Source organism: Myxine glutinosa, chromosome 2, assembly GCF_964187855.1.
Source record: "Myxine glutinosa chromosome 2, kmMyxGlut1.1, whole genome shotgun sequence".
Lineage (NCBI taxonomy): Eukaryota > Metazoa > Chordata > Myxini > Myxiniformes > Myxinidae > Myxine > Myxine glutinosa.
The window spans coordinates 153581921-153594787 of NC_136262.1; the positions used below are offsets into that span (position 1 = coordinate 153581921).

A 12867-nucleotide genomic window follows, 5' to 3' on the forward strand; every position below is an offset into this window, starting at 1 on the left:
GTCTAATTTCCCAGGATGAACGTGGAACCTATCTGTATTTTGTTTAAAGCCAGTTGTACAAGGGGTTTCGTTGAATGCTCGGGATAGGACTGTTTCTCATGTGACACTGCATTCTCTTGTAAATACGTGCCTGTTTCATGCTAGATTTGTTGTTTCCAAACCTGCTTGATTGTCTCTTTCCTTCATTGGTTAGACGTAGCAAACAATAAATAGAAGGGAGGTTGTACCCCACTGATTCACCACGCAAGTCTAGCCGGAATCCCGCCTACGGTTTTGCTCGGCCTTATGTAATAAAAAGATAAAGGTGGGAGCCGAGAGCATAGTCCGATCTGATGTAACTAGTTCGTCACCGGGAAAGTAAAGTGAAAGTTGGCCGCAGGGACTCTGCCAGATTTTAATCACCTTAGACGGCGTCCGTGGTTGCTTCGCAACCCGTCGGGTCGCGGATTTATCCACGACTCATTGGCTTCAGGATCCAACGTCAGGAAGCAGGTCCGAGAGAGGCCACTAGTTACCAGGTGATGTACCCATAACATATGCTTGTTCATCGCCAGGTGATATTTCTGCAGCTCCTCCACCACCTTCTCATATCCATAAACTCCAACACCACCTCAACACCATCTCAGTGATAAGTACATGAACTGATCAATTTAATTAATACGGTGTTCATCGAGAGCAGGCATTACGGGAGAAATGGCCTCCTCAAAGTCCCTTGTATTGGTTGACAGTATTGCTGGTATTATTCTGATATAATATTGCGCAAATAATTTGTTGCGTTCTTCGTTGTTAATCAAATATTTGCAATCGAATATTAATATTTTGATACGTCTGGTTTAAGTGGTATTCCGTGTATCACACCCGTCTCCTCAGATCAGGTACCTCATGACGCTTCTCATTTGCACTTCTCGATAGACATTCGTATCCCCACCTTACACTTTCTCTTCTTCATCAGATACCTCTCCCTTATTTTGGAGTCTGGCTGTGGGAACAGTTGTGGCAGTGGGAACAGGTGTAGCACAAGGTTTTCACGAATCGGTTGACCAATCGTTTTGTTGACTGGCAGGAATTCATCATTTGTTCAGGGTACCGGCAATAATTTGTGAACTCTTTACAAGAGACATGCCAACCCGGTTAAACTACAACTGCACTCAGTAGAGAGCATCCCTCCGCCAGTTACGTTTTGTATCCCACCGATGGGCCGGATCTGGATTCGGACCTGAACCAAAATCTAATCGCCTTTTTTGTCACCCAACGAACTCATCCCCCATGTTTCGTCATCACTCGTCTATAACTTTTTTTAAACATCATGTTTTATATCGCTTTTCACCCGATCTCTCAATGGTGAAGAATCACTTGATAATCAAATAATTGTCAAATCCAAATCCACATTCAGATCTTCACCAAAAGCAAATCGATTCGTCCTCGTCACACACACAACCGGTCCATCAGGTTTCGTCCAAATCCGTCCATAACATTTTGAGATATCGTGCGATGTATCGGTTTTCGCTCCATCACTCAATGGTGAAGAATCACATCAAAAATTATACGATCTGGATTCGAATCTTCACCCAAATTGAATCGATTCTTCCTCGTCACAAACACAAACTGTCCACAAAGTTTATTCCAAATCCGTCCATAACCTAACATAACAAAAAAATTCTAGTAGCCGGATCCGAATCCGGATCTTCAGCAAAATCTCATCATTTTGTCCTTGTCACATACGCTACATCTCTGCCAAATTTCGTCCGAATCTGTCCACAACCTTTTGAGATATCTTGTTCACAAACAAACAGACAGACAGGGGTGAAAACATAACCTCCATCCACCTTTGGTGGTGGAGGTAACAACTCAGTGGAATCCCTCAGCCCTGAAACTTCCAAACAATGGCACAGAAAATATTTCAAGAGCAAAATGTGATGGAGATACGACAGGGAGAGCTTGAATTTCCTTAAAGGAATACCATTTCCATTGCGAGCATGGGTCATGTCAGGGCATTCCAAAGGGATATTTTCTCATACTTACACGTCATGTGCAATGTCACCAACACACCTGGTCTTCTTTTGTGTGGTAAACTTTTGCCTAGGTTGAAAAACATTCAAATGTTAGCTTCTTCGACATTTCTTGTGGTAGATGAAGTCAAAAACAAGTTTAAAAAGTCGAGAGGAGGAAAACAAAATTATTTACTTCAGACGTTTCCATAAATTGGTGTTCTTCGGGGAACTTGACGGCGAAGGATGGTTCATGCCGTCATCGTCCGAACAAGTCGACTTGTTCATATTTAGTTCCCTGAAAAACAACAGAACCCTTGAATCGACAAATGAGTGCAAATGTGCTGAACCGGATATATATACATATACATATACATATACATATACACATTCTCCATTTAAACAACTGACACGACAATGCCCCTGCTGCAACTCGATATGAAAAGATAAAATTCACTTAATGCTGTGAAACCCGTGTGCGATACCTTCGTTGCGATCTCTTGTTGAAAAGAGGCATCGTGGGAAATTAAAAAACGTATGGGGGAGGGAGGGCAGAGAGAATATCTATGAAACAATTCGCAAGATGCCGAACACACGTCCCACACCACGAGATATCTGCATCAAGATGATTTTAATGTTGTTGTTCCATGGTTACCACGTGATACATTTGTGACGTCAGCCTTCCTAGCCGTTAAATATTGAGGCGCTTAAACACGATCCGATTGGTAGATTTTAAATCTTCATCATCGTTATTTATTACGTTTTTAAAATAAATCAATCGTTATATATTTATTTTGGGGAAGTTGCGTTCAGGGTCGCTTGGGGCACTTGAAGGGTGTTGAGACTATTTCGATGTTAAACTTGATCGTCAGGATGATGATCGTAATGTCGATTTTAAAATCCTTTCTTGAATTAATCTATCTATAATGCCAGTAATCTCTGTGTGTCTGTCTGTGTGTTTGTCTGTGACCGCTGTTTCTCGACAACCACGGGTCCGATATACTTGAAACTTGCCAGGTATATTGCTGGGGACCCGAGGATGTGCCTTTTCAAGGTTTCATATTAATCGGACAATTACTGACCGAGCTATGTCCAAAAAACGCTTCAACCAATCAGAGAGCAGCGAGCTATCACGTGTGCCGAACGTGGCGATCAGACTCTGCCTCGGACGGCACATTTGACAGCGTATTCATTTATTTCACGTTGGAAAACTATGTTGCCGTTAAACTATGTTTTAAAACGAATTCAAACTGCGATTAAATTAAAACGATTCATCCTAACTGCGATTTGCGAACTTCCGGACAGTGACGACTTATCTTCCGGCAGCCAATCACAGAACGCTCTGTTGCGTAGGCGTGGCCGATGTGAGACGAGCGGAGCTGAGCGCGTTACGAGCTGACCGCCATTACGGTACGTAATTCGATTTCTTATGCGCATTTTTTCTCCCAATTCAGTCAGAGCGAAGGGCGGAAGCGAAGAGCGTTGGTTTTTTTGTTTACGGGCGTACGGGCGGGGTAGAGCGTACGGGTAGCGTTTTTTTTTTTTTTTGGCCACGGGACGGGCACCCACGTACGGCCAATGCCCTATGTTGGCGTTAAACTATGTTTTACAACTAATAAAAACGAATTTGCGATTCATTCGCTTTCCTGCGCGTTTGTGTACGCGATGGCGATTTCTTTACCAAACTCCGGAAGCCGTTCGCTTTGGACCGAACCATTGCATGTAAATAGAGGGGGGGGATTGTCACCACTCGCAAGCCGTTCGCTTTGGACCAAACCATTTCATGTAAATAGAGGGGGGGGATATAGCGTTTTTTTTTTTTTTTGGCAAGGAACGGGCACCCACGTACGGGCAATGCCCTAGTCTATCTATAATTCCAGTAATCTCTGTGTGTGTGTGTGTGTCTGTGTGTGTGTATGCGACCGCTGTTTCTCGACAACTACCGGTCCGATATACTTGAAACTTGCCAGGTATATTGCTGGGGACCCGAGGATGTGCCTTTTCAAGGTTTCATATTAATCGGAGAAGTAGTTACCGAGCTATGGCGATTTCTTTACCAAACTCCGCAAGCCGTTCGCTTTGGACCAAACCATTGCATGTAAATAGAGGGGGGGGATTGTCACCGTACTCGCAAGCCGTTCGCTTTGGACCAAACCATTTCATGTAAATAGAGGGGGGGGATTGTCACCGTACTCGCAAGCCGTCCGCTTTGGCTTTGCGAATGGACCAAACCATTTCATGTAAATAGAGGGGGGGGATATAATTTTGTACGGGCATGCCCTAGTACATGGTAATTGCTTTAATAGAAGGTGTTATTTTCATTTAACCTCATCAAGTTCAACCTTCCCGTACGAACACCCCTCCCCCGATAATCAGCATATGACGTCACTATTCGTGCGATCCGCCATGTTGGATCCATCTTACCGGCGACATCGTGAGGATAATTGATTACCAGGGACAGCAAACTAAACGAAACCACGTGGATTGTATCATCGTTTCCACTTTTGTTGAAACTAGCAGGGGCCCGAAGAACAGGGTTCCACAGAAAACCCTCCCTTTGTTTGGGCAGTGTATAGGCAACAAAGTGCTGTCTCGCATGCTCCCAGAAGTTTATGTTTACTGCCAACAATTCAGTGTCAATTTTCGTCATCCGCACACTTATTGCCAAAAATAATGTTATGAAATTGTTTTATGTTCCCAGAGATCAGACGTTGAAAGGAAAATAAATGATAAATTGCAAAATGAAAGTGTCAATGATGGTGAAAGAAAGCCCCAATCAGGAAAGTCGAACGTCCCTCAGTGGAGAGCATACCTCAGCCAGATGAACAGTTTAGGTTTTATATCCAAGAGTAGACCAGAAAATCACAAAACAGAATCACATTTAATCAAAATCATCCGTCCACAACTTTTTGTGATATCCTGCTATTTATCGTTTTTCGCCCGATCACTCAATGGTGAAGAATCACTATTAAAATTGTAGTAGCCGGATCCGGATCTTCACCAAAATAGAATCGATTCATCCTCATCACAGACACAACCTGTCCAATAAGTTTCGTCCAAATCCATCCATATTTTTATTGTGATATCTTGCGATGTATCGTTTGGGCCCGATCTCCCAATGGTGAAGAATCATCTAAAAACATTCTACTAGCCGGATCCGGATCCGGATCTTCACCAAAATTGAATCGATTCATCCTCATCACAGACACAACCTGTCCAATAAGTTTCGTCCAAATCCATCCATTTTTTTTAGATATCTTGCGATGTATCGTTTGGGCCCGATCTCCCAATGGTGAAGAATCAATTAAAAAATAAATAATTCTCATATCCGAATCCATATTCACATCTTCACCAAAATCGAATCGAATCGTCCTTGTCAGATACCCAACCTGTCCACCAAGTTTATATTCCAGGAGCCAGAATCTGCTCAAAATGGTTTCGTGCAACATCCACTACACAGTTGGTTTGTCACTTCCAGGTGATTGGGGAACATCTATAGAACAAATCCAGCCCTGATGAACAGTTGAATTGTGGCAGCAACAATAAATGGCGGCCACTTTTCTATGAGTGGGGTGGTGTCCGAGGCGTAAATCTGAGATTTTGACGGATTTCATTTATTTATTTTTTCTCTTAGCCCCTACAGGCAAGATACATCCAATTTTGTTGTGAAAGTTTCAGTCATGAGTATTGAGACATCTATATGTATATGTTATAAAATAGTTTTATATTTAGTAGTATTTTTTATTTTGTGTCTTCGACGCGCGGTGTTCGACATCGCCATTTTGGACCACTTCCCGCATAAGTGGCTAACCCAGTTCCAACAGCCGCCAAGCTCCTGAAAGTACTCTTTGGGACGCCAAGCTAAGTGCCGGCTGAAGGGGTTTATTTTCATTTTATCTTTCCCTTGACGACGCCGCCCCCCCTCCCCCCCCGAATTTCCATGTTTTAAACGTTTCCCGGTGTGTACCCTGGATAAGAATAGGTACACCGTATCCCTGCGTGTCGTAAGAGACGACTAAGAGGCTTGGCGTCAGGAAGGGCATCCGGCCATAAAAAAAACAAAAAAAAAACATTGCCTCAAAAAGGGAACCATGACAATTACAACTACATATGGGCAGGGTACAGCCCGAAGTGCAGATCGGTTTCTGAGGTTTGGGACATGGAATGTAGGGACAATGACAGGGAGATCAGGAGAAGTGGTGGAAGTATTGGTCAGAAGAAGAGTGGACATATGTTGTGTGCAAGAGACGAGATGGAAGGGAAATGGTGTGAGAATGGTGAAGGGTAGGCAGGGACAGAAATACAAGTTTGTGTGGCAAGGGTGCCTGGAGGGCGTGAATGTTGTTGGTGTCCTGTTTTCTGAGGAGTTTGTAGACAGTGTGGTGAGTGTGACGAGAGTGAGTGATAGGTTGATGATGGTGAAAATGATGATTGGAAACCTCTTGGTGAACGTCATCTCGGGAAATGCTCCGCAGGTTGGTCGAAGCGATGAAGAAAAGGACAAGTTCTGGTGTGCGAAAGAGAAGCTGATGGAAAACGTGAAAGATGAGGAAGTTGTTGTGGTAGGAGAAGACCTAAATGGACATGTGGGAAGGAGTATGGATGGTTTTGACGGAGTTCATGGGGGTTACGGATATGATGTGAGAAATGGAGAAGGTGAAAGGATTTTGGAGTTTGCTGATGGAGCTGATTTGTTGATTTGTAATACTCAGTTCCAGAAAGAGGATAATAAGCTTGTTACATACACGTCAGGTGGGTCGACGACAACCGTTGACTACCTGATGGTGCGTAGGCGAGATAGGGGGCACCTCCGGGACACAAAGGTGATCCCGGGGGAGGAGGCTGTTTCACAGCACCACTTGGTTGTCTGCGACGTAAGGGTGAAAGGTGCGAGGAGAGCTCGGCGGATGAAGTACCAACCGAGAATGAAGGTGTGGAGGTTGAAAGAGGTGACAGTAAGGGAGGCATTAAAAGAGAGGCTGAGTAGGGTCGAGGATGATGTGGTTGAGCTTGAAAGTGGTTGGATGTCCATGAAAGCTAGTCTGTTGGGAGCCGTTGGTGAGGTATATGGATAGACAAAAGGACCACCGAGGCACTCGGAAACATGGTGGTGGGATGATGAAGTTGGAAAGGGGATTAACGAGAAGAGGAAGAAGTTCAAGGAGTGGCAGAAGGCGAAGGGTACGGGAGCAAAAACAGCAGAGCATGAAAGTTATAAGGCAGCCAAGAGGGCTGCAAAGAAAGAGGTAGCAAAGGCGCAGGAGGCATGTAGGAAAATGTTCGGAGAAAGCTTGGATTCAGAAGAGGGTCAGAAAGCAGTATTCAGGATTGCAAAGCAGATAGGTAAAGAGAGGTGTGATGTGATGGGGGTGAGTTGCTTGAAGGATGAAGTGAGACAAATCGTTGTCGACCCAGATGGAATTAAAGGAAGATGGAAAATATATATGGAAATGCTGTTGAATACAGAGAATGAATGGGATGGCAACATAGAGAGTAACCCAGTTTTAGGACCGGCAGAGAAGATAACTGAGAAGGAAGTTGCGGAAGCGATAAAAGCAATGAAGGGTAGAAAAGCGGGAGGACCGACGGGAGTTGTGGGAGATATGTTGAAGGCAGCAGGAAGTTGGGGTGTGAAGAGAATGACAGAGATCTGTAATCTGGTGGTGAAAGAAGGCCGCATTCCAGTGGCTTGGGAACTGAGTACCCTCGTCCCTCTATACTAGGGGAAAGGTTACCCTCTGGAGTGTGGCTCGTACCGAGCGATAAAGTTATTGGAGCATGGAATGAAGGTATTGGAAAGAGTGTTGGAGAGGCGGATAAGGAAGAAAGTGAAGATCGACGAAATGCAGTTTGGATTCATGCCAGGAAGAGGAATGACAGACGTGCTTTTCATTGTGAGGCAGTTGCAGGAGAAGTACATGGATAAGAGGAAGAAGTTGTTTCTTGGGTTTGTTGATCTGGAGAAAGCATTCGATAGGGTACCACGCAAAGTATTGACATGGGCATTGAGGAAGTTAGGAGTGGAGGAATGGTTGATCAGAGAAGTGATGGCAATGTACAAAAGAGCGCGCACAGCTGTAAGGACGAAGGACGGGAACAGTGGTGAGTTTGAGGTGAAGGTGGGAGTGCATCAGGGGTCGGTACTAAGTCCACTACTATTTGTAGCTGTGATGGAGGTGCTGGCTCAGAACGTAAAGGAGGGTTTACCGTGGGAGTTGTTGTATGCAGATGATCTGGTGTTGATTGCGGAAAGTATGGATGGACTGAAGGAAAAGATGAACACGTGGAAGGAATGTATGGAGACAAAAGGTCTGAAGGTGAATATCGGAAAGACGAAGGTGATGGCAAGTGGTAAAGCATGTGGTGAGGTGGAAAGAACTGGGAAGTGGCCCTGTGCTGTGTGTAGGAAGGGTGTCGGAGTGAACTCCATTCAATGTACAATGTGCGCTGAGTGGGTTCATCAAAAATGTAGTGGTCTGAGAGGGTCATTAACCAGTGTGGCAGCTACATTCAAGTGTAAGGTGTGCACAGAGGGAGCTGCAGATGGAGGAAATGTTGAGTTGGATCTTGGAGACGGCGTGAAGCTGGAAGGTGTGAAAACATTTTGCTACCTCGGAGACATGCTGAATGGAGAAGGTGGATCAGACTCGGCAACGGTTGCTCGAGTGAGATGTGCATGGAAGAAGTTTCGGTAACTGAGTGGCGTGCTGATGGTGAGGGGAGTGTCGTTGAAGCTGAAGGGAAAGGTGTATGCTGCATGTGTGAGAAGTGTTATGATTTATGGGAGCGAGACATGGGTAATGAACGTAGAGCAGCAACGAAGGTTGGAAAGGGTGGAAATGCGAATGGTTCGACGGATGTGCGGAGTATCGTTGAGAGAGAGGAAGACAAATGATGAATTGCGAAAGATGATGGGAATAGAGCCTGTGATTGATGCTGTGAAGAGGAACAGGTTGTTATGGTTTGGTCATGTGTTGAGGAAGGATGAAAGTGACTGGTTGAGAAGAGTGATGGAAATGAATGTAGAAGGAAGCAGAGGATGGGGAAGACCGAGAAAGACTTGGCTAAAGATGGTGGAAGAAGAAATGCGGGCAAGGGGGTTAACAAAGAGAGATGCAGAAAATAGGGGAAAATGGAGAAGATTGTCATGGGGACCGCAAGGCTAACCCCCGCTCTAGCAGCGGAAATGGCCTTTAAAATGCATGTTGTTTTGTTGTTTGTATTTCGTAGGATGTAGCTGGGATGACTTCCTACTTCTATTGTATGGACAGAACAAATTACTCACGATGGCTCCCCATATACCTTTGCGACATTCATCAACTACCAGAGAAGTTTCCTTGAGTACACGAAGAGTTCATGAAGGGCAACCACGCTGTATGTAGATCCAGCCAGCCATTTAGTCGTGTCTGGACTGACATGGCTCTGGAGCAGTCCATCAACCTTGACTCTAAGAAGAGAGGAGGGATTGTAGGTATCACCCTGAAGCAACAGGCCCTAGACAGATGGTGCTTGACAAGCCATGAGCGAGCAGCAATTACATCGGCAACAAAGGAGATGTGTGATATTCAAGACGGTGAGAGGATCGGAACACACAAAGAAACTGGTGCGGCCAGGCGAAAGAGAGACGAAGAAGATGTCCAGAAGCTGATGTCTATTTTCAAATCTGGCCTTGCAACAAATCCGTTCGACACTGATACTCTTGAAGGAGATGAGTGTCAGCCCCTCATTAACATCATATCAGGTGTGATGCTCCCACAAGCTGTTGCAGTGCGTCTTGTGACAGCACGAGATATTGGTCAGGAGCAACTGAAAGAGTTTGTTTCCAAACGCCTCGACACAAATGAGAAGGGGTTCTGGGACACACTGCACACATGAATATCATGACATTTGCATCAATGGCAAAGAAAAAGACGATGAAATCAGCAAAAGACAAGACAGCTGCCGTCAGTGCAGATCGAGATATCTTTGGCAGATTACTCATTGTTGCTAAAGCACGTGATGTCAACCTCAAGGAAGTCCTCGCACATGAACTATCATCTGTGCCTCATGCATTGGCACATTCTGACGGCAGTATGCGTAAGAATGTGAAGAGTGATCTGCTAGCAGAGTTGGAAACAAAAGCTGATGTGTTGCCAAATCTTCCATATAATGAAGCACCACTACCCACTGCTAATGTCATTGATGCGATGGCATTGGTCCAAATGGCGAAATCTGGCGGCACTAAGACATTTGGCCAATTGGCAGAGAAGTATTATGATCTGATATCAGCACCATTTGGGAAGAATGGCTGCAACAGGGTAGATGTGGTCTTTGATCGCTACGATCACCGTTACTCTATCAAGACCGGAGAACGCATGCGACGAGGGTCTTCTACATAACTGGAGATTAAGATATTGGGACCCAGTACACCTCTACCTGAACAATGGGACAAATATATACTTCATCCAAACAACAAGCAAATTTATGTGCATTCCTATGTGATCGATGGTGCCAAACTGCACCAGAAAAACTAGCACCAGGCAATCAGCTGGGCCTCGGTGGTGGCTTCAAGAACGGAAAGGAGTGCAAGCTGATCGTAAGAGGGCATGTGACTAAACACTCACCTCTGGAGTCTGACCACGAAGAAGCAGACACCAGGCTTCTTCTGCATGCTCACAATGCGTCATATGACCTCCCACAGGTGATCGTGCAATCACCAGATACTGACGTTGCAGTCATATGCATACACATGTACGCCTCAATGAGATGCCAAAAACTTTGGTTTCATAATGGAATAAAGGAAAAGTTGCGACACATACCAATCCACGAAATAGTCTTGGCCATTGGTCCAGAAGTATGGAAAGCACTCCCATCATTGCATGCACTAACAGGAAGTGACACGACGAGTGCCTTCAGTGGAATTGGTAAGAAGACAGCTTTGAGGAAACTTCAGGACGGTAAAGACCACCAACAGAAAGTGTCACAACTGGGAGATATTATCCCACCGACAGAGGATACTGTCCGTGCTTGTGGACAGTTCATATGCTCCCTGTACACAACAGCTCAGGCAGCAGGTGACACGGCGGACGAAATCAGATATTGGATGTTCAGCCAGAAGAGGCAGAAGAGTGAATGCCTACCACCAACATCTGACAGTATTAGGCAACACATTTGTCGAGCTAACTATCAGTCATTCATCTGGAAGAAGTCATTGCTCCCCAACCAAGCACAACCAAAGCCAGATGGTAATGGATGGAACATCAAAGATGGAACTCTCCAGCCCACCCTCATGACGAAAGACCCTGCTCCAGTTGGACTAGTTGAGCTGACCGCGTGCAAGTGTAAAGTGTCTGCATGTCAACGCAGCCATATATGTGCCTGCAAGAACAATAACATGCCATGCACAGAAGCCTGCACTTGCATGGGAGGTGAACAATGCAAAAACCCAAACGAAGAACCGACCACAAGCGACTCAGAAGATGATGATGATGAGGAAGATTAATGATGACATTTTCGTGATTTTATACCACTTAGAGAATGATTCAGAAGCAAAATATGTGTTTATTTTAATAATAAAACAAATAACAGTTATATGTTCACATTGTAATGTTCAGTGAATGACTATGGTTATGATACGCAGCCAGATTTGACCTGGTGAGATATTTTTGCTGAGATTACTTGTGGACTTTTGGTCATAACAGGAGTGGGGTTGATGATTTAAGAGGAAATGAATTCTAGATTTTTCTGACTTTACTTAAGGATTGTCCAATTTTGTTTCTTGAAAAGATCATAAAGATATATCGTATTACAACCATAACCGCATTTGAACAACAAAGATGATATTGCATAATTAGTCGAAAAGCAAAAACTACATATTTCAGCGATTTTGTGTGTTTTGGGTATAATACAAGGTATAATAATATTTTTTTTTTTTAAATCATACTTGAACAGCATAACGAAAATCCCCTCATACTTCCCACTATCCTTTTAATTATAATGTTGAAGAATCCATATTGGAAGAGCTGAAAAAAACAAAAATACAAAAAAAAAATCGTCAATTTCGAGCTTTACGCTACCCCCTTAATAGAAAAGTGGCTGCCATTTATTGTTGCTGCCACAATATAACTGAACATCAGGGCTGGATTTGTTCTACAGATGTATCCCAAGCACCCTGAAATGACAAACCAACTGTGTCGTGGGTGTTGCACGAAACTCATTTTCTAGGCCTCTCTTGAAAACTGGCTCCTGGACTATCAGTCCAAATCCCTCCACAACATTTTGAGATATCCTGCTATGTATCGTTTTTGGCCCTTTCACTCAATGGTGAAGAATCACTTTTAAAATTCTAGTAGCCGGATCCGGATCTTCACCAAAATTGAATCGATTCATCCTTATCATACACACAACCTGTCCAATAAGTTTCGTCCAAATCCATCCATATTTTTTGAGATATCCTGCTATGTATGGATTTGGCCCGATCACCCAATGGTGAAGAATCACCTAAAAACATTCTACTAGCCGGATCAAAACAATATCAAAGTCAAAACAATAAAAAAAATAAACAATATTTAATTTTTAGTATGGTTAAAATTACCCCATGGCCCCCCGAGAAATACACAATGGCCCCCCTGGGGGCCATGGCCCCCAGGTTGGAAACCACGGGTCTAGACTCCAGAACTTTCAAATTTCCTGAAGTAACAAATGAGGTTCTGCACCAGCAAATAATCCCAATGTTTAAAATAAACCCTGTAATAAAATACAAACATTATGGCATGTTGCACGGGACAAAATTGAAGAGCTTTTTATTCAGAGATAAATTAGAGCAATCATTTCTGTTCGGGTTTTTGTTACTCACAACTGATGGATGTTGGATATATGTCACTAATAATTCATGTTCTTC

General features: G+C 44.0%; 1 protein-coding gene across 1 annotated transcript in view; it reads right to left on the reverse strand.

Annotated features, from left to right (window-relative positions):
• Positions 1-9305, reverse strand: part of LOC144890813 (disabled homolog 2-interacting protein-like) — a gene marked incomplete at its 3' end in the record, with an annotated part of 55192 nt that extends 45887 nt beyond the window's left edge. The window contains exon 1 of the mRNA XM_078772653.1: positions 9274-9305. Coding sequence (XP_078628779.1) covers positions 9274-9305 — 32 coding nt within the window. The remainder of the gene's footprint in view (positions 1-9273) is intronic.
• Between the last annotated feature and the right edge of the window lie 3562 nt (positions 9306-12867).